Genomic DNA, 20707 nt, shown 5'->3' with positions numbered 1-20707 from the left:
GGCGGTCGTTTCACCAACAACAACAACAACAACAACAACAATATTGTTGACCACCACTAGGGAACACACCCACACACGGAGGCACACCGTTTGTTGCCGTTTTCAACAAAAAAACATCATCTTTATGGGATGAAATTAATATCATTCGAGAAAAGAAATTGCAACATTACACAATAAAGTACAGTGTATAGGCTCCTGTACTTTTATGTCGGTCATGATAGTGAATGGTTCTTGTGGAGTTGAGTATTTTGGGATTGTTTTGTTTTTTTGGTGGTATTTGCCGGTGAAAGAAGTTTGAGAAGCACTGCGCGATTGTGATCTGAGGCGGGCGCGTTAAAGGGTTAAACATTCGGAGGAGGTTTTCCGGGAACAACTCGAAAGTCGTCCTCGGCCCTCACACGTCATCCAGGACTTGATCGGCTTTGTTCCAATCTCCACACGGAGGCAAGTGAGAAGCATTATGTTGCGTTTCTCAATAAAAATGAAAATGGATTTTCCGCGTTGTCGTCCTCGCGTGTTGTTGGTTTAGAAAGCGAAACAATGGCGCAGCGTGTCTTCCGAGCTCACAAACTACACGTCGGCGAAAATATTTGCCATAATTGGAGTGCTACTCATGGCTGGTGCTACTAATACGAGATTATAGTTGAAGCTTTTGTGTGTTAAAAGGCTTTCGAAAGCCATGCTTTGTAAATGCAGTACACCTTGTGACCATTGGTGGCAGCACTGTGTGCTCTGCTGCTAAAGTCACACCCAGCGCGACTTCCGCCGGCAAGGGAGGAAAATAATGTCGCCTTCTCATCGAAAAAGACATGGATTTTTGTTGTACGTTTCCACATTTCAAACTGCCCGGTGTACAAACCGTCTTCTGCTAACAAGCTCGTTCTTTATTTTTTGGTTTGTTTTAGCTTCGTGTGTGCCACACCGTAGACATTATATGCGTGTGCGCCTCATTGAGCATGATGGCCCGTTACTGCAATACGTCAACGCGTCTGCCATATTGGATTGGGCAGATCTGTTCTAAACTAGTGCAAATAAATGCCTCTCATTCATCCATTCAGACACACAGGATGTCGGTGACCATGACCAAGGCGGACGGAGTGATGATACTGACGCTGACCTCCAACCCCAAAAGTCGCTTCCCCCCCCTGTGCCAAATCTTTGGGGGCCTGTGCTACAGCCCCGCGTGCTGCTCAGTGTCCCGCCACCTGAGGGGCGTCACGGGGACTTCTCAGTCCGTTCTGGGGGCGCTGCACATCATGGTGGGCTTGCTCAACATCGGCCTGGGCGCCATCCTCATGTGCAGTGGGCATGCCTCCAGCTGGGAAATGGATTCAAGCGCCTTTCCTCACTGGTTGGGAGCACTGGTAAGACGCTGCAAACGGGACAGATGATGGAAAAGTGAAACAAAGTTAATTGGGGGTCTGCCCACCCGTCAAGTTTGAAATTCATCCCAAAAAGTTATTTGTAGCTAAATTATGTATTTACCCCAACAAAACAAAACAAAAATCCAATTTACAAAATAAATTGTCATATTTCTTCGACAACCCCAATTCCAATGAAGTTGGGACATTGTGTTAAACATAAATGAAAACAGAATACAATGATTTGCAAATCATGTTCAACCTATATTTAATTGAATACACTGCAAAGACAAGATAGTTAATGTTCAAACTCATAAACTTTATTGTTTTTAGCAAATAATTATAACTTTGAATTTTATGCCTGGAACAGGTTCCAAAAGAGCTGGGACAGGGTCATGTTTACCACTGTGTTACATCAGCTTTTCTTTGAACAACATTCAATAAACGTTTGGGAACTGAGGACACTCATTGTTGAAGCTTTGTAGGTGGAATTCTTTCCCATTCTTGCTTGATGTACAGCTTCAGCTGTTCAACAGTCCGGGGTCTCCGTTGTCGTATTTTACGCTTCATAATACGCCTCACATTTTCAATGGAGACAGGTCTGGACTGCAGGCAGGCCAGTCGAGTACCTGCACTCTTCTACTACGAAGCCACGCTGTCCATGAAAAAGACGTTGCTTGGATGGCAGCATATGTTTCTCCCAAACTTTCAGCATGAATGGTGCCTTCACAGATTGTGTAAGTTACCCATGCCGTTGGCACTAACACAGCCCCATACCATCACAGATGCTGGCTTTTGAACTCTGCGTCCATAACAGTCCGGATGGTTATTTTCCTCTTTGGCCCGGAGGACACGACGTCCACAATTTCCAAAAACAATTTGAAATGTGGACTCGTTGGACCACAGAACACTTTTCCACTTTGCGTCGGTCCATCTTAGATGAGCTCGGGCCCAGAGAAGCCGGCGGCGTTTCTGGGTGTTGTTGATAAATGGCTTTTGCTTTGCATAGTAGAGTTTCAAGTTGCACTTACTTTTTTTTTGCCACCTGTCCCAGCTGTTTTGGAACCTGTTGCAGCCATAAAATTCCAAGTTTATGATTATTTGCTAAAAAACAATCAAGTTGATCAGTTTGAACATTAACCATCTTGTCCTTGTAGTGCATTCAATTAAATATAGGTTGAACATGATTTGTAAATCATTGTATTCTGTTTTTATTTATGGTTAACACAACGTCCCAACTTCATTGGAATTGGGGTTGTTGTTAAAAACAAATATTACAATCTTTATCTTAGAAGAATGAAGTCATTATTTTTAGACACATTTTATTTTCTTCATGAAAAATCATAATAACAAGAGAATAAAGTTGTATTTAAAAAAAAAAAAAAGTCATTATGAGTGAAAAGTCATTTTTTAATACTTTTTTTTGATAAAATATTTAAAATAAAAAAAAATCTTAAGATAAATTGTAAAAAAAGAAAAAAAATCAAGTTAAAATGTCTTACAATCTTCATATTGTGAGAATGAAGTCATATCATTTTTAGATTTAAAAACTCATTTTATTTCACAGAACAGTTGTATTTTTTGTAGAATGTCATATTCCAAAAATGAATTCATATTTTCCAAGACGAAAAGCATTTTTTTTCCCAAAGAAAAGATGCAATCTCACAATAATAAAGTTGTACTACAGAGTTATATGTCATGATTGTAAGACACTATGGAACTGTTTGTGAACAAAAAGCGCAATATATTTATTTCCCTTTAAATGTTGATGTCTGTTCGTTGTCTTTGTCCTTCGCAGTTCATCGTCTTCGGCATCGTCTGCATTTTGTCCGAGAAGTTCCCGAGTCCGTGTCTGGTGAGTGGAAAAAGAAAAACAATTGGGAAACAATAAGATTTAAAAAACTGAAAGAAAGTAAGAAAAAAAATAAATAAATCCACAAACAGGTTAATCGGGTGCCGAACTGCCAGCATGTAGTATTTTTTTCTTGATTTATTTCTATCATCTGTGCCTTTTTGTCTTTTAGGTGTTGGTCAATGTGATTCTGAACTTCTCGGGCATCGCCTTCGCTATCGCCGGCATCGTCCTTTACGCCAAGAACGTGGCCTACGTGTACTTGTGGCGAGAGTGCCGAGATTACGACGTTTACGACGGTTACGAGTCCGGCAGGCTCACCGCGACCACCCCGAGTCCCGCCGCGCAAAATTATTTGGAGCGCTGCAGGGAGGGGAAAGCCCTGACTCTGGTGAGTGGCCGCCCATTTTCACGCCCCGTGCGCAAATCGTTGGACAAGCGCATCCACGATGACGTGAGAGGAAAGTCATGTTCATTTAAAAAAAAAATAATAATAATAATAAATAAAATAAAAAAAGCAGTGACGCTACGAGAATAAAGTCAGATTTTTTTCGTGAACAAAAAATGTGATATTGCGAGATAAAAAGTTGCATTTCCAAAATAAAAGTTTGAAAAAACAAATTGTATTACAAAACAAATTTAGTTTTTATCAAATTTCATATTTCTTATATATTTTTCTTAAAAAGGGTTGTACACATACAAGTATAAAGTCGTAATCTTGGGGGGGGGGGGGGGGGGGAAATTCAAGAGAAAAAGTCATGTTTTGTATGAGCTAAAATACTTTTTTTTTTTTAAATGAAAAAGAAAAAAAACCTAATATTTTCAGAATAAAGTTGTATTTTTTTAGAGAAAAAAATCTTGTGAGATCTTGTGAGATAAAAAGTTGTATTTATGAAATGATAATAAAAAAAATTATAAAATGTTTTTTCAAAATAAGTCATATTGAAATAAACAAATAAGACAAGATAAAGTAGTACTTTTTCAAAAAGAAAAATATGTATTTCCGTAATAATATTGTGAGAACAAAGGTTTTTTTTTTTTAGATAAAATGTATTTTTTGTGGGGAAAAAAAGATGTCATATGATGAAAATCTAACAATATTCATTGAATGAATAAATAAAAAAGCGTAATTTATGAGAATGATTTTTGTTCGTTTTTTTTTTCGATCAAAAGTGATATTTTTTGTGCACGGCGGTGTAGATGTTGCTGAGAGGCGTCAACGGCGTCGCCATCGTGCTGTGCGTTCTGGAACTGTGCCTGGTCGTCAGCTCCTGCGTGCTCGCCATCAAATCTTTGTGCCGCAGCGGCGACGACGACGACGACGACGACAGCGACGGCGACGGCAGCTGCGACGACCGCTGGCAGCAGGTAACGATCGACCGCCCGTTGAGATACGTTTGCCCGCTGGCGTGCTTGGGAGATGACGTCGACACGTTGACTGTTGCTAACGACTATTAGCGCTGCAATAAAAGCAGAAATATTCATTACACAATGAGATCAAAGTCGGAATGTTGTGAGAATACTTCACATTTTTTTTTATCCAAGAATGAAAAAGGGTGATTATTTTTATTTATTTTTTTGTTTTCTTTCTTTCTTTCTTTCTTTTTTTATTTTTATTTTGTTTGTTTTTGTTTAAGATAAAGTCGTAATTCCTTTATACTTAAAAAGTTATACATTTTTGGGGGGGGGGGGGGGGGGAAGGTTGTCTATTATGATTATTTTTTGAAAGTTGCAAAAGAAAATAATTTCAAGAAGCAAATTGAAGTAAGTAGATTCAATCATTAAAATTGAATTCAATAATGACGTAAAAATAAATTGAAATAAGTAGGAAAAATTGTTAAATTAAATGAAGAAATTAATTAAAAACTGAGAATAAAGCTGTATTTTTTGAAGAATTATTCAAAATTATTATTCCAGAATTATTATTATTATATGAGAATAAAGCCATACATTTTTACACAATAAAAGTGACAAAAGTCTAAAACAGACGCAACTGATAAACACTATAAAAGGTTAAATATGAGCATTTCCTTTATTAAATACATTTGCAGTTCCAAAACAGTCAAATTGACGTATGATAATGCATTTTTTTCCCCGCACACTTTTTTGTGTGAGAAGAAATGAGATGTTGCCTTGCCTTTTTTTCTTTTTCTTTTTTAGAGCCGCGCCAAAGCAGACGGAGGATACGAGCCGCTCCCGGAGGAAGTCGTGGCGTGAACGCGCCGCATTCATTCATTCATTCATTCATTCATTCATTTTCATAGATTTAATTAATATTAATAATTTGTTTATATTATATTTTACAGTTCATTTGAATTGTATTTCATTTATTACAAAACATTTTATTGCTCCATTTTTGTAATAAATATCAAAACTAAATTAGGTGATTTGAATGAATTGTCCAATTAACTCATTGTTTTTTTTTTTTTGATGACTCATCTGAAAAAAAATAAATAAAAAGGCTTGTATTATCTTTTGAGTTTAGCTTTTATTTTATTTATTTGATACTATTTTCAAAAAAGATTTAAACGTAGTGTAGCAAATATGTTCACATTTTATTGAATAGATCCTTCAATTGACTTTGAAAAAATGTCTTTTTGTCTTCTTTTGAAATAAAAAAAATAAAATGCAAGTTTGATTTGCTTGGATGTAGCTCATAAAAAACAGGACGGTCGCTTCCGTCGCCAGGCCGGAGCGACCGAAGCCCCCCCGCACTCGTGTGCCTTTCTGTGATTCCTCCAGTCTCTGTCGCAGCCTGGTGATGACACTTTTAAGTTCTCTGGCCACTAAGGTCTCCCAACTGTCCTGTCCTGTCCTGTCCTGTCCTGCCCTTTTGTGTCCTCTCTCATCTTGTCCTCACCGGGTGTCGTACAGGGTTAGGGGTTATTGTTTTTCTAATACAATGGACCCCCACTATTAATGGGCAATAATGACCGGGCCGGACCGCGAATAGTGAAAATCTGCGGGTAATTGACGCCCCTTGCAATTTCGTGGAAGGAAATGTATTTTTTTTCTTTAAATCTCAAAAATTGGTGAATAAACGGGGATGAACATCGACTAAACTTTTTCAGGGTTGCGTTTCCAAAACCACAAAAAGAAAAGACAACATACCCCCCTGAAATTGAAGAACATTCTGAAAAAGTGAAAAAAAAAATCAGCAGAACGGGCGGGTGCCAAAGCGCGAGTATGTGAAGGTCCACTATATTTGTTTTTCGACATCCGCTTCCATCCAGAGAAACACCAGCGAGCTTTTAACGGGAAGAAATCAAAGCGCAGACAGGGATTTTCCTTTTCACCGGCCGCTTGTTGACCTTTGACATTTGCCGTTGTCGACTTTATCGGTCAGACGACGGCCGCTCGACAGCCAAGCAGCAGCCGGTAAGATATGAACGCATTTTAACCTCGCGAAACTTTCAAGTCATTTTGGGAGGCGAGTGAAGGACGGATGTCGCTCAGAGGAATTTGGACGACATCAACTTTCAGCTTTGTGACATTTAACACTTTTTTTTTTTTTTTTAAACAAAATTCCACTTTGTTTTTTCTGTTTTTTTTTTTTTTTTTTTTTTTTTTTTTTCATAAAGTGAAAATATTTGTTTTCTATAATTACTTTTTTTCTCGAATTATACAAACTCATACAACCCTTTTCCTTATGTTAACTAAATATACAACTTGGTTCTTAAAAATTTGTACACAAATTTGTACTCAAAATTTTTGAAAATATTTTTTTCTCAGAAAATTATAGTTTTCTTAAAAACATACAACTTGGAAAAACAACTCAAACACCTTAACTTTTATTTTAATCAACAGAACATTTTTTTATATTATTATTATACTCTTGAAAACACTTCTTTGTTTTTTCCTCATACAGGCAAATGGATTACTTTTTCTCTAAAAAAATTACACATTTCTCTTGGAAATATATACTATATAATAAATATAGTATGACGTTTTAGAAATATAAAATAAGCAAGTGTTTTCCCTCCAAGGTCTCCAACTTTTTTCATAAAAATATGGATTTATTTTCCCCTGGAAAATATGGCTTTTTTTTTTTCAAAAACATGAAAGTGTTTTTCCTTCCAAATAATCAAGCTTTTTCTTAAAAAGGTCCAATTTTTGCGGGCTTCCAAAAAAAGAAATATTTGTGGGGTATTGCAGCGGCAATCCCCTGAGCTCCTGCATACTTGTGGCACTTTTTATCGTGCAAATATTTGAGCGCACACCGAAAGAGAACGAAGAAGAATGTTATCTTTAAAAAAAAAAAAAAAAAAAATTTTACTTCAGCAAAGCAAACAGAGGGGGGAAAAAAAAAAAAAAAAAAAGGTGGTACTCACCTTTCATTGACACAACGATTGTCTTTGTACCGGGTGTACCTAATGAAGCGTCTCCACCCCCCCCCCCCCCCCCCCCCCCCCCCCACAGGATGTCATCGAAGGTGGTCCTCGACGACGACGTCGCCACGGCGACGGTGGCATCCAATCAGACGAGCGCGTCAGGTTGCTGCTGCTCACCTTGCGGGGCCATCAAGGGCGCCGTCGCCGCTGTCCTCGGGGTACCAAAAATCACGTGGACTGCAATTTCCTGTTTTTTATCTTAATATGACAACTTTATTATGACAATTTTTTTTTTTTTTAACTGGGTATTAAAAAAAAATTACACTTTTGAAATGCATGACTAAACTTTTTATTATATTATATTATTATTATGATTTATAGAATAAAATAAATATATATACATAATATAATTATTATTATATTATTTATTATATTACCATTTATTCTGTTGTTTCGTAATATTAGTCTTTCTTTCTCGAAAAAATATGATTTTAAACTTCTAAAATTATTTCTTTGTCTATATAAAAAAAATGAAAACTAATGACTAATCTTGGAATTTTTTTTCCTTCCTAAAACTTTGTCATACATTTTACATCTTTTTTTCTCACAGAAATATCTAGTTAATATTGTAATATTAACACTTGTTTTTTTTTTTTAAATACCATTTATAATCTTGTTGTATTATTTTTTTTAATTCTCATAATATGAAATCTTTACAACTTGAAGCTTAGATATTTTTTTGCATTTTTGTCCAACAAAAAAACTTCCGAAATGCACAATTTTGATGCTAACCGATTCCACGCCAACTCGAGTTTTCTGCGTTCCCATTGGCTGGAGCCTCTGACATCATCCCCGACTATAATCGGGTGCGCGAGGCTAGCTAGGCTACATGCTAATTGGGGTGTTGCTATGATGTGCGGACATACTGGTCCCGTTGCAGACTGTTCAGATCCTGGTGGGCGTGGCCAACGTGGGCTTGGGGGCGGGCAGGACGCGGACTCGTCCCGGAGATTTCGCCGGTCTGGGAGCCGCTTACTGGATCGGGGCCGTGGTAACAATCGCAGCCGACACTCGAACGCATCAAACATCTTATTACCAAATATAATCATTCTCTTTTTTTTTGTTTTTTGTTTGCAGTTTGTCACGACGGGAGTTTTGTCGGTTTTGTCAGGCCAGTGCCCATCCTGCTGCTTTGTGAGTCCCCCCCCCCCCCCCCCCCCAAAAAAAAACAAACAAAACAAAAAAACATAAACAAAAATACAAACATAAAAGTCAATAGTAAAAAATGTACAAGTATTAAAGTACAAAACATAACAGCCCAAGTTCAATACAACTGAACTGGACTTTGGCAGTGATTATTTTTTTTTGCATACCACTAGGGGGAGTCCATGTACGATACTTTGAGATCATTGCTTAAGAAATGATATGACTTATACAAAATTAGATTTCAAAAGATCAGAGTGAATGATTTTTTTTTAGAATTATACAGAAAGTATAGATATGTTTTAAGGTAAACTATTTTGCAGTTTGCGCCGGATGTTTGTATATGAACATGATTGTTTTCTCGTTTTGTTGTGTTTGTCGTCGAACAGAATAGCTTGACGGTGACCGCGAACGTGTCGTGCGCCGTCCTGTCTGCGGTGGCCGTGGTTCTGTACGCGTTGGACCTGGCGGCTCTGTCCGCGGATTTGTTTTGCGGCGACGGGTGGTACGACAACGGATGCCGAGAAGCGGCCTCGTACGCCGTCGTAAGGCAACTTCGTCTTCCCCGCGCTGTGTCCAGTTGCTCAGATCATGGCTTTCAATCATTGCATTCATGTCTTTCATCGTACAAAAAGAATCAATCAAATAAATACAGAAAAAAATTGGAAAGAAAATTGAAAAATAATGGGAACGAAATTGGGCAGCTCGGTGAATCCGCGGTTTCTCGATCAAAATGAGTTGAAAGTGTCCATGTGATGTTTTTTGTCGCTGCTCAGAGGTTGACTCGAGCGATGGACATCACGCTGCTGGTTTTGGCACTTTTGGTGCTTTGCGCCAGCGTACTTGCCGCCATCGCCGCCGCCGTTGCCGCCGCGCCGCCGGCTCAGGTGCGCACGCAGCATGCCACAACTCCAACACTTGACCGGAAAGTACACGATTACGACTGGAGAACTCTTCACAACAGTGCAAACTTCCAGTCCTTCTTTTCATTTTCACTAAATAATGCAAACTGCTTATTACTCACAGAATTCTAGTTGATTTTTTTTTTAAATAGTAACGTTAAGAGATGAAATTATGAGATTAAATGTTTCTTTTTTCCAAGAAAGAAGTGTATCATATTGTCAAATTAAAGATGGATTTTTTTTCAAGAAAAAAAGTTTGTAACATTAAAATCATGTTTTGTTTATTTAAAATCTTTTTTGGGTGAAAACAAAACAAAACATAAGATTACGAGATTACATTTTTTAACATTGTTTCTCGTGTGATGATGAGCAATTTCTTTTTTCAACGTTTTGCGACGTTTGGGTTGACATTTATTTTACATTAAAGTAATATTTTATTTCAAATATCAACTCATGATATTACGATAGAGGTATTTCGTTTAGGACAAAAAAAAAGCTTTAATATTGCCAGATTAAGTCGCATCATTTTAAAGAAAATAAAAGTTGTATAATTACAACATTATTGTCATAATATTTTAAAGACAAAGTGGTAAGATTAAAAATGTATTTTTGTTTAAAAGAAAAATGTCGTATTAGATTTCAATTTCTTTTCAAACATAGTTGCAATAATAAAAGATTAAAATCATTTTTTTAAAAAAAAGAAAAGACATAATTTGAGAGTATTAGAAAGTTTTCATATTTGAAAAGATATATAATAAGAATTTTAAAGAAAGTCATTTTAAAGTAAATGTAACGATCCTAAAGTCATAATACTGAAAAAATCTAAAGTAAAAAGTCATTGTAATACAACATTAAAAATTTTTTTTTATTTTTTTTTTAGTATTGTGAGATTAAGTTGTACTTTTTAAAGAGAAAAATAGTCAGAATATAAAAAACCAAATCAAATTGTAAGACTGTTGAGGTGTTGGACTTTGGAGGTCGCCGTTATCCACGGTAGTGGCTAAAATAACCTCAACTCAACTCGAGTTAAGATAAACTCTCCTTGTTTTGTGGCTGCAGCGTGATGAGGAGGTTGAAGAATTCCACCCGGGGGTGAAGGTGTTCCTCCTGGACCTGGACCGGGACCACCCTGCTTTAAAGCTACCACAACGACCGCCGGGAAGAATCCAAATGTACAATCTCGCTTCGTAAATATATTACTGGCTCAAGCAGAATTCGACGGCGCATGAAAACCTAATTTGACTTTCTGAGCTAATCACCCAATCACCAAAAGCGTACGAGATTATTTTCGTATTCCTTTGGAGAAAAAAAATATATGGCGAGGTTAATGACAGAGATTTACAGACATAAATTGTTGCATAGTGTAAATGAATGTCATTAATTATTCATCATAACATAATGATCATTTATTATTATAGGTAATTTGAGCAAATGTGTTATTTCAGAAGTGTGTATCAAACTGTAAGTTTCAATAAAAAAAATGCACTTATTAAAATTGATCAGAAACCAATGTTTGTTTGTTTGTTCACGGAATTAAAAACAATGAAATAACACTGCAGATGTTTCACAGTTCAGCGGTGGTGGGTTCAAATCCGGGCTGCGGCCTTCCTGTGTGGCGTTTGCATGTTCCCGTTCCTCTCCCGTCCATAATGACGCCCCCGATTTCCACATATATGATATGATATATACGCCACGGGAGAGCCGGCTAGACTGTGTGGTTGTACAAGAAAACAACAATCCTGACGCAAACCAGAGCTTGTTATAAGCCTATTCTCGACAAACAAAGTGGAATAGTCGAACAGAATTCGCTTGCCTTTCGACACGTTCCATGTATTGTCATTAACTCGTTCGCTGCCAGCCTCGCCAGTTAACATGGATATTTGACTTCTAAAGCCGTCAATGGCAGCGAAGGTGTTAATAACGCATGATTCTTCCTTCGTTCATCAACGCGCTACTAAACTTGATACAAGTGATTTCATCATTTCTAATCACGTGCCGAAGACACCAAACAAGTGATGTCGTCACGGGCAAGTAGCGTCATTAGCCGGGTGCAACGGACATTACGTGGAGACCGGAGGAGTCACTGAAAGACATCAAAGTGGACGTCCTTAGAAATAATGACGCTTCCAAAAAAAAAAAACACTTGTGAATTTTGGCATTCAGCTCCTTGTTAGAGAACAGCAAGTAGTGCAAAAAGTGCTGAAACATTGAACATTGTTCAAATTAATAATCAAGTAGTGTACGGTCACATTAATACCACTCGAAACTCAACATCCTCTATACTCACAAGTATTTATTCTCAATCCTCAGCGAAAAAAATGACTCGTATTATTGCAGTTTATTGCGTCACCGAGAGCGGTGCTGCGTCTTCTTCACTTGTCTGTTTGACTGTATTACACTGCCCCCCGGTGGCCAATGCGGGCACACCAGCAGGAGCAGCACAATGAAATGAATTCGAGCATTCACGCATGATGGGAAAACCGTTTATTTCTTTACATTCTACTTAATGGTGCTATTATTCCGTTTTTATAAAGTGCAATATTATATGATATTATATTCCTTATTCAAAACACATTTGAAAAGTTTTTGTTGTATCTCAAGGCACCGGTGTACTGCATTGTGCTAAGCGATCAACATTCATTAAGGTTGTCTTCCTTATCCGAATCTTAAGCTGTAAGGCACGTTTCTTTTTAATAGAATATGAAACGACGTAGGACGGGTTTCATGTTGCGTTTTACAAACTAAATGTAATATGATGATGTCTCTTGTAAATACTTATTCAATCAAATTGTCATTGGCCTTTTAACTGGGGGGGGGGGGAACGCTGCCAAGTGTGTGTGTGTGTGTTCCCAAACATTTCGTAAGATACAATCAGCAACGTAACGGGCGGGGTCGTGCACACGCTTCGCCGAAGGGACGGCCGCCTCACAGCAGGAGCCCCGACGCCAGCAGCAGGCACAGCGAGGGCGCCGCCAGTCCCGCGAGAGGACGAGGGCCCGCGGCTCGGGACGACACGTGGTTGAGCGTCCCGTTGAGCCACAGGCAGGACGCGTCGGGGGCGGCGTCGCAGCACTCCAGGTGGCAGGGAGGCGCCGCGGCGGCCTCGCACGGCGTCTGCGCCGAGCAGTTGGCGGTGCAGCCCGCTGTCCACTGTGTGGCGGAGCCCACTGTTTCTTTCATCAGCTGGGGGGGGGGGGGGGGGGGCGAAAAAGATGGCGCAGGGCTCAGGAGCCAACTACTGAATACCGTCGTTTATGTAACATGAGCTCATGATCGTGTACATGCTGCACGTATGGTGTTGATGCTTTGAACACCTGCAAAAGATCTTCCAAACCGAAAGGATGTTTTTGCTTCTCCTCCGATGTAGCAACAAGTAGCTGTGCAGTCTACGTTGCCGTTACAGTTTGCCTGTTGTATTCCATAACATTTGTTCATGTGTGTAATTGGCAAAAGGTGAGTTTCATGACTGATATCGTTTGTGTAAAGTGCTAAAGCGTATCCAATTTGTTTGCTCGTGTGTGAGCTCACGTCAGCTTGTGCTAGCGTGTTATTCATGCTAGTATGCTAGCTAATATTGAGCCTTATGTGAAAGTGGTTCGTTTGCGTCGAAGGATTTCTCGACTGAAGTCAACCGTTTATGTATCGTCGGTTCATGATTGTGTACATGCTAGAATAATCCGTGGTTCTCAAAGTGCTGTTGGAGTACCACTAATGGTAGGTGGGCTCCCTCTAGTGGTACGTGAAAGAATCACTGAATTAAATGTTAAAACTGTTTTTATGGCATAATCATTTACACTGTTCAAATTGTTACTGTTACACTCGACTCCATCGGTCATTTCCTAACAAGAAGAAAGCACTTAAGCCGTTATGTACTATTAATTATTATTTTTAAAAAAATATGATTATATTGTCAATGTTTATTTGAGAATCATTCCTTTTTGGGAGAATTGACTGCTATCAGTTTTTTTTTTTCCATCTGGCCTTTTAAATACAATGGTGTGTACACAAATGTTCTACTTTACTGACTGTAACCAAAGCGAACTGAGCCGCGCCCTTGACTGGTGTGTTCTGGTCCTCACCTGGCAGTGCACCTGCGTGGAGGCGCACGTCTGCAGCGTGTTGCTGAAACCGGCGTAGCAGGTGGCACCGGTGCACGTCCCTTGGCGGCATTTGTTACCCTGAGAGAGCGAGAGCGGGGGGGGGGGGGGGGAATTAATGTTCGATACACCACAAACAGCCGGTCGCGTTTTCCACTGTACAATTTTGAAGTGGAAACGCGACCAACGTCTGTGCAGTGGAAAGCAACTTGATTGTCCTTACGTGGGCCGCCGTAGTTTTCTGGGCGACCGTGGTCGCCGTGGTGCTCGGAGCAACTGTTTGGCAAAAACAACGAGACGCCATCATAAAACAATGACGTTGAGAATAAGATGTGTAGAAAGTGGACGGAAGGATGATTTTTTTTTTTGGTTTTGTACACTGTAAACCCTGGCTAAGTAGATTTAAAAAAAAATGCTTTATGCTTTACTACTCTACTACTTAAAGTTACATAATCGAGCCACTGCGCGTAACTATTGTGGCTATGATTGGTTGCACCAGGCAAATGGAGGCTCATCTCATTTATGCTCAAATGAGAAACAGTTTACAAAGTCCACAAGCTACCAGGTAACGTGCAAAATAGCCAACGTGCTCAAGAGGTCGTTGTTCATCATACAATCCACATTCAGGGTTTTATGAGTTAGAAATGCTACACTATTTCTATTGTTTTGCTTCCTAGAAACTATTGATTGGTCTTAAAAAAAAAACGAAATGACAATAAGCACATGAACGAGTTCATCGTAATCAGAATGAACAAGTAATGTCGACAAATTAGACATTTAGATGACATATGCTCGTCGAGTTGAGTTCAATGTGAATGTGGGTTTCCGGTTCCGAGCGTTACGTGTCGGCTACCCGTGGTCGTCGTCGTCATCGCCAGGGACGCGAACGCGTCGGCGAGGCAGCCCGTGCTGTTGCAGCAGGCCACGGCGCAGTTGGCGCGAGAGGCGTTGGCGCAGCCGCCGTCACAGGGGGCGCTGCAGTTGGCCGCGTAGTCGTACATGTCCATCTTCAACAGCTAGCGCGTTACACCACAACACCAGAATGCAGTTTTAAACTTCTGGACTTTCGTAGAGGCACGTTCGATCGTACAAACGCGGTGCTACGGGCATGATCATCGATTAATTGAGCGTTAATGATTTGATATTGTGGAACCGATTCATCTTGACGCAACAGGCATTGCAATCAGGAGTTCAGAACATTCGGAGAGATGTTTTCGTGTCCCATTAAAAATGATAATCTAACCTTTTAATTCAAATGTCACCACCACTAGATGGCAAAACGTACAATGAACAATTAAATAAAAGTCAGGCACCCTTTCGTAATCCATAATGCAAATTAAACACCAATGTAACCTTTAATGCCAGAGCAATTAAAATATTGCCTATTTTTGAAAAACAAAAATATCATAGAGGTATAATAACACCGTAATATTTTTTAAATATATATATTTTTTTTTATGTTTTCAGAATGTAGTTGCGTATAGTCAGGGAAAAAAAGTTATGATCTTTACAACAAAAGAGATGAAAAGAAAAAAGGGAAAAAATAGGATAGCCCCCACCCCTGAAAATCTTTCAATGTGTTAATATATACCAAGTTGTAATATTATTATTATAGATTTGTTGTATTTTATTATTATTATTTTTTTTTTTTACATATTCTTTTTGAATGAAAATCCTCTCACAGGATATTCTGAACTCCCGTTTCCATGCCAGCGTTATACCAGTCGAAAAATGAATGATGAAATACGGTTCCTGTCTCATTCCGCACGAAGACGCGGAGGTTGGCGCGCGGTTTGGGCCGCCTACCTGACACCATTCGCCGCTGGCACAAAGGGTGGCATTATGACTGGCGTACATGGCGTCGCATTCTGAGCAATTACACGAGAATACCGGACAGTAGATCTGCACCTGGGGGGGGGGACACATTTCAAAAAGCTGAGGATATGGGAAAACGATGTCTACAGAGAGACAGAGCGGATATAATAAGTCTGCACACCCCGATTCAAATAGCACCTATTAAAATAGGTGGCAAGATAAGATCCAGCTGTTCTAGTAGGCTTTTCATGGCATTCATTTACTTTTCTTTTCATTTTAAATCACAAAATGTCATCTTTTTAAATGGTTTGCACATCGAACTGGCTAGTGAATGAATTTTAGGGAGGTAGATGCGAATTTTAGTTTCCTAGTCGTTTACTCCGTGTCAGCAGTTTATTGGATTACTTGTCACAAAATGTTAAAGCCCTCGAGAACCGCTCAATACAGCCTCGGTCAAGGTGGAGGGAATTATGAGCAGTTCCAAATAGTAGTCTGTCTTAGCGCAAGACCTTTAGGCTTTTGCTAGAAAGCAGCATAAATATCAGGAAAAGCTTACTAGAACATCTGAACTTTATTTGGGGTTAGTTAGAAGCACTTTTGAATGTTGGCACAAAAATTTGGCATTTCAACAGGGGTGTGTAGACTTTTTCCATCCACGGTTGCTCTTGTTAGATTTGAGTTGGACTTGCCATGTTCATTGTGCTTGTTGTCATACCGGACACGCTCCCTCCCGTGTGTGCGGACATCATCATCATCATCGTGGTGGAGTGCCCGGTGGCGGCGTTCCGACTCACGGTCGTGATCGTGGCGGCGCCGGACGCGGCCGTGGCTGTGGAGACGCGGGATTGTTTACGTGGAAAAGCAACAACATCATAAAACCATGAAACGAGATGTACTGGCAGAGGAAACGCTTACAAAAAAAAAAAAAATCTTTCATCTTGAAATTGTTTTTCTTTTCCCAGAAAAAGCAGGACTTTTTCCCCCAACCAAATTAAACAAAATTAAGATATTTAACTTCAAAAAGTAACACTATTTCATTCATTTACGAATTTTTCTTTAATAAATATTACTTTTTTCATCTCTATGAAAATTGCATAACATCATCATCATCAACCTTTAGACATTTGTTTAAATTGTCTTGGAACCCTTTTGTTGGGATTTATTTTTTTTGATAGGATACTTTTTTCTCCTAAAGAAACCTAACTTTTTTTTTCTTGAGGGGGAATTAAAAAAAAAAACCAAGCTTTTTTCTTCAAAGAATTAACTTTTGTCTTGGACAAAATGAAACTTTCATCTTAAAAAAAAAAGAAAAAAAAACCCCATGAAAAAACATTTTAAAAACTGTTTTGTTGAATTTGCTGTCAAATCTCAGATTAAGGAGGAGCAGTGTGTTTTTCTTCCTGGCCCTGGAACAGTGGACCAGCTCTAAACCCTCAGCAGGGTGCTCGAGGGTGCGTGGGACTTCGCCCAACATGAGTACCGGAGTCCCTTTTACGGGCTTTTCGGTCCCTGTAAGTCGAATTCGGTTCCAGTGAGGGTTGGGCTCCGCCACGGCTGCCCTTTGTCACCAATTCTGTTCATCACCTTCACGGAGGGAATTTCTCGGCGCAGCCGTGGCGTTGAGGGGCTCTTGTTTGGTGGCCTCAGCATTGCGTCTCTGCTTTTTGCAGATGTGGTTCTGGCGGCTACATCAAAGCTGTGATCTCCGACTCTCGCCGGAGCGGTTCACAGCCGTGTGTGAAGAGGTTTGGATGAAATTCAGCACCTCCAAATCTGAGACCGTGGTCCTCAATCGGAAAAGGGTGACGTGCCCTCTCTGGGTCAAGGAAGAGATCCTGCCCCAAGTATCTCAAGGTCTTATTCATGAGTGAGAGAAGAATAGAGCGGGAGATCCGCAGTGACGCGGACTCTGTATCGGTCCGTCATGGTGAAGGAGGAGCTGAGCCGAAAGGCTAAGCCCTCATTTTACCGGTCGAGCTACGTTCCTACCCTCACCTGTGGTCGCGAGCTGTGGGTCGTGACCGAAAGAACGAGATCCCGGATACGAGCGGCCGAAATGAGTTTCCTCCGCAGGGTGTCCGGGCTCTCCCTTAGAGATACAGCGAGAAGCTCGGTCATCCGGGAGGATCTCAGAGTAGAGCCGCTGCTCCTTCACATCGAAAGGAGCCGGATGAGGCGTCTGGGGGAATTTGGTTACGATGCCCCCAGACGCCTCCCTGGTGAGGTTTTCTGGGAATGCCCCAGGATACGCCGGAGGGACTTGTTTTTCAGCTGACCTGGGAACGCCTCGGGATCCCCCCCCCCCCCCCCCCCCCAGAAGAGCTGGACGAAGTGGCTAGGGAGTGGGAAGTCTGGGCTTCCCTGCATAAGGTGCTGTCCCTGTGACCCGATCATGGATAGAAGAAAATGGATGGATGGATGGAACAACATGAACCTGTAAACCAAAACATACTGGTGGACGTGGACACCTCGGCGGTAGACGATATCATCGGCATTGTCTTCATGGTCCCGGAGTTGCTGTTTGGACTCCAGGTTGTGCTAAACATGAAGGTGGTGGTGGAGTAGGAGGAGGAGGAGGAGGAAGCAGAGATGGTTCCTGTATTAGGAGCACGGACTGAGCTAGCAGAAGTTGTTTGTGTAGAAGCAGCAGCGTTAGTTCCAGCGGCCGACGGCTGCATGATGCCGCTTCTTGTTCCTGTGGATAAAGGTGTGCCTGTGGCGGTGGCTGTAGTTGAGCTGCCGCTGGAGGACGACCACGGCATGGGACTTGTTCCTGTGGATAAAGGTGTGCCTGTGGGCGAAGCTGAGCTGCCGCCGCCGCCGCTGGAGGACGACCACGGCATGGGACTTGTCCCTGTGGATAAAGGTGTGCCTGTGGCGGTGGCTCTAGTTGAGCCGGCGCCGCCGCCGCTGGAGGACGACCAAGGCATGGGACTTGTTCCAGTGGATAAAGGTGTGCCTGTGGCGGTGGCTGTAGTTGAGCCGGCGCCGCCGCCGCTGGAGGACGACCACGGCATGGGACTTGTTCCTGTGGATAAAGGTGTGCCTGTGGCGCTGGCTCTAGTTGAGCCGGCGCCGCCGCCGCTGGAGGACGACCACGGCATGGGACTTGTCCCTGTGGATAAAGGTGTGCCTGTGGCGGTGGCTCTAGTTGAGCCGGCCCCGCCGCCGCTGGAGGACGACCAAGGCATGGGACTTGTTCCAGTGGATAAAGGTGTGCCTGTGGCGGTGGCTGTAGTTGAGCCGGCGCCGCCGCCGCTGGAGGACGACCAAGGCATGGGACTTGTTCCTGTGGATAAAGGTGTGCCTGTGGCGGTGGCTGTAGTTGAGCCGGCGCCGCCGCCGCTGGAGGACGACCACGGCATGGGACTTGTTCCTGTGGATAAAGGTGTGCCTGTGGCGGTGGCTGTAGTTGAGCCGGCGCCGCCGCCGCTGGAGGACGACCACGGCATGGGACTTGTTCCTGTGGATAAAGGTGTGCCTGTGGCGGTGGCTGTAGTTGAGCCGGCGCCGCCGCCGCTGGAGGACGACCACGGCACGGGGCTGGTTGCTGTAGATAAAGGTGTGCTCGCGGCAGCTTGCGGTGGGGAGGTTGCGGGTGCTCCTGTGGAAGGCGAGGCGGCGGGGGTCATGGTTGTACCTATGGACGTGGAGGCCGGCGTGGAGGCGGGCACCCCGGTGGTCGGGGGAGACGAAGGGGCCGTGGAGGTGGCGCCGGACATGGTGACGAGAAGTAGACCGAAAAAGAGGTGTATTGGCATGACGCTGGTGCAGCCTGGAAAAAACAAAAACAAAAAAACATCATTCAAAATCAAGAACATTTCACCGTTGGCAGAGGTTTTATCCCTCAGAGCATATTCAATATTATTGTCAGCCACTCTGATATACGCGAACATCTCGACATCTCGTAAATCAGGTCGTACGTCGAGGCGGAGCTGTATCCAGTCAAAGTACAAACATGATTAAAGGATCGAATTTTCCTCCATTGAAAGATGCTGGTTATATAATCTGACAAAACAAGTTCAAACAAGGAACGGCCAACTCTCAATTGTTTGTCGAATGAGCGAACCTGATACCTGTGCGCATTTGCAAAATGGTTGAGGCCGTTGTCGCTGTGGCAGAAAAGGAGCCTGGAATGACAAAAAAAGAAGTAAACATGACGCTCCCAACGCGCAGCATAAGCAAAAGATGTTCTTTTGGGACAATGCAAACGCTCTACTGGTTCTAATGACTTTCTTTTACGGAAGGCGCGACGCCATCTGCGCAAATATCCGGCGTGAGAGCTTTGTCACGCTCTCCTGTACAATCGCACCGATTGTTTGGGTGAATGTGATGCCGTAATTGTTTGGTGAGTGGCCGTGGAGAACAATAACAGGGGACCGACCGCATTGGAAATAGCGACCTTTTTGGGGCCAATTTGTCTTCTCGCATTACCTGAACACTTAGAAACAGCAGCATGATTCAGCAGCAGGTCCATCCTCCAGGCTTGTGGATTTGTTGAGACATACGGGGCAGTGCTTGTTGCACGCGTTTTAGCCGTGCACATGACAATTAAAATGTGTTTGTTCTTGGACGGGGCCCGCCGGGAGTTGCGTGGTTTCCCCCCCAGCTCGGCCTCCTCTGGGTTGCGCACCCTGGAAACCCAACGACCACAGCGGCCCATGATGATGCTGATGATGATGATGTCGTCATGTGCTGTAAATCTAACCCGTTCGTAAAGGGAGGGGGGGGGGGGGCGTGTTGCCGTAGTAACAAGAGCCCAAGATTGAACCAAAAACAACCCGCGGCAACTATAAGCTAAATGAGAAATGCGGGGAAGATGAATTGGACCAAAAAGTGACAAAAATTGCAAAATAACACAACAATGCTAAAAAGCGTTAAGAACAACATTTTAGTCACAAAAAAAAATAAAATAACACAAATGGAACAAAACAACATGAAATTACACACACAAACAAACAAAACATTTAAAACAACGCTAAGAATAACAATATGAAATTATTAAAATCATATATAAAATAACAAAAAAAAAATACATAGAAGTAATAAATAAATAATGTAAAATCAAATACCCAACTGGGAAATTAATAGAATAAATACATATTAATATTGAATTCACATTTTCAAATTACAATGGATTATATAA

The 20707-nt window shown here is 41.6% G+C and overlaps 3 protein-coding genes across 5 annotated transcripts; 2 read left to right on the top strand and 1 right to left on the bottom strand.

Annotated features, from left to right (window-relative positions):
- The first annotated feature begins 287 nt into the window (after positions 1 to 287).
- On the top strand, positions 288 to 5692 carry LOC133479183 (uncharacterized). 2 transcript variants are annotated; one of them, XM_061775785.1, is made up of 6 exons: positions 288 to 444; positions 1059 to 1364; positions 3160 to 3216; positions 3386 to 3604; positions 4414 to 4581; positions 5374 to 5692. In XM_061775785.1, the coding sequence occupies exons 2-6, from the start codon at positions 1068 to 1070 to the stop codon at positions 5428 to 5430; spliced, it is 798 nt and encodes a 265-aa protein (XP_061631769.1). In that variant the 5' UTR covers positions 288 to 444; positions 1059 to 1067; the 3' UTR covers positions 5431 to 5692. The 2 variants fall into 2 exon arrangements, with proteins under 2 accessions (XP_061631769.1, XP_061631770.1); XM_061775786.1 differs by having other exon boundaries at positions 318 to 448.
- A 149-nt stretch (positions 5693 to 5841) lies between these two features.
- Positions 5842 to 11819, top strand: LOC133479186 (uncharacterized). Of its 2 annotated transcripts, XM_061775790.1 has the most exons (7): positions 5842 to 6591; positions 7633 to 7762; positions 8485 to 8595; positions 8682 to 8738; positions 9137 to 9292; positions 9524 to 9634; positions 10709 to 11819. In XM_061775790.1, exons 2-7 carry the CDS (start codon positions 7634 to 7636, stop codon positions 10838 to 10840), a joined length of 696 nt encoding a protein of 231 aa, XP_061631774.1. In that variant the 5' UTR covers positions 5842 to 6591; position 7633; the 3' UTR covers positions 10841 to 11819. The 2 variants fall into 2 exon arrangements, with proteins under 2 accessions (XP_061631774.1, XP_061631773.1); XM_061775789.1 differs by having other exon boundaries at positions 9524 to 10850.
- A 73-nt stretch (positions 11820 to 11892) lies between these two features.
- LOC133479180 (mucin-5AC) lies at positions 11893 to 20263 on the bottom strand. Its single transcript, XM_061775777.1, has 9 exons — positions 19996 to 20263; positions 19638 to 19691; positions 18014 to 19336; positions 16251 to 16390; positions 15553 to 15654; positions 14600 to 14762; positions 13970 to 14022; positions 13729 to 13827; positions 11893 to 12832 (listed from the first exon to the last, which is right to left on the bottom strand). Exons 1-9 carry the CDS (start codon positions 20222 to 20224, stop codon positions 12575 to 12577), a joined length of 2421 nt encoding a protein of 806 aa, XP_061631761.1. The 5' UTR covers positions 20225 to 20263; the 3' UTR covers positions 11893 to 12574.
- Between the last annotated feature and the right edge of the window lie 444 nt (positions 20264 to 20707).

The sequence above is a fragment of the Phyllopteryx taeniolatus genome, chromosome 6, assembly GCF_024500385.1.
Source record: "Phyllopteryx taeniolatus isolate TA_2022b chromosome 6, UOR_Ptae_1.2, whole genome shotgun sequence".
Classification (NCBI taxonomy): Eukaryota; Metazoa; Chordata; class Actinopteri; order Syngnathiformes; family Syngnathidae; genus Phyllopteryx; species Phyllopteryx taeniolatus.
The sequence above is the reverse complement of the archived record's forward strand: the minus strand, read 5'-3'. Positions and strand labels throughout refer to the sequence as shown.

What these genes read in the sequence shown, in the direction of transcription:
- LOC133479180 (XM_061775777.1), bottom strand. Translation starts at nt 20,224, where the DNA reads ATGGGCCGCTGTGGTCGTTGGGTTTCCAGGGTGCGCAACCCAGAGGAG. An exon ending in CCAGCGGCGAATGGTGTCAG is followed by an intron (nt 14,763 to 15,552) that starts GTAGGCGGCCCA and finishes GTAACGCGCTAG; the next exon opens with CTGTTGAAGATGGACATGTA. An exon ending in AGAAAACTACGGCGGCCCAC is followed by an intron (nt 13,828 to 13,969) that starts GTAAGGACAATC and finishes TCGCTCTCTCAG; the next exon opens with GGTAACAAATGCCGCCAAGG.
- LOC133479186 (XM_061775789.1), top strand. Translation starts at nt 7,634, where the DNA reads ATGTCATCGAAGGTGGTCCTCGACGACGACGTCGCCACGGCGACGGTG. An exon ending in AGTGCCCATCCTGCTGCTTT is followed by an intron (nt 8,739 to 9,136) that starts GTGAGTCCCCCC and finishes GTCGTCGAACAG; the next exon opens with AATAGCTTGACGGTGACCGC. An exon ending in AAGCGGCCTCGTACGCCGTC is followed by an intron (nt 9,293 to 9,523) that starts GTAAGGCAACTT and finishes GTCGCTGCTCAG; the next exon opens with AGGTTGACTCGAGCGATGGA.
- LOC133479183 (XM_061775785.1), top strand. Translation starts at nt 1,068, where the DNA reads ATGTCGGTGACCATGACCAAGGCGGACGGAGTGATGATACTGACGCTG. An exon ending in CTCACTGGTTGGGAGCACTG is followed by an intron (nt 1,365 to 3,159) that starts GTAAGACGCTGC and finishes TGTCCTTCGCAG; the next exon opens with TTCATCGTCTTCGGCATCGT. An exon ending in GCGACGACCGCTGGCAGCAG is followed by an intron (nt 4,582 to 5,373) that starts GTAACGATCGAC and finishes TTTCTTTTTTAG; the next exon opens with AGCCGCGCCAAAGCAGACGG.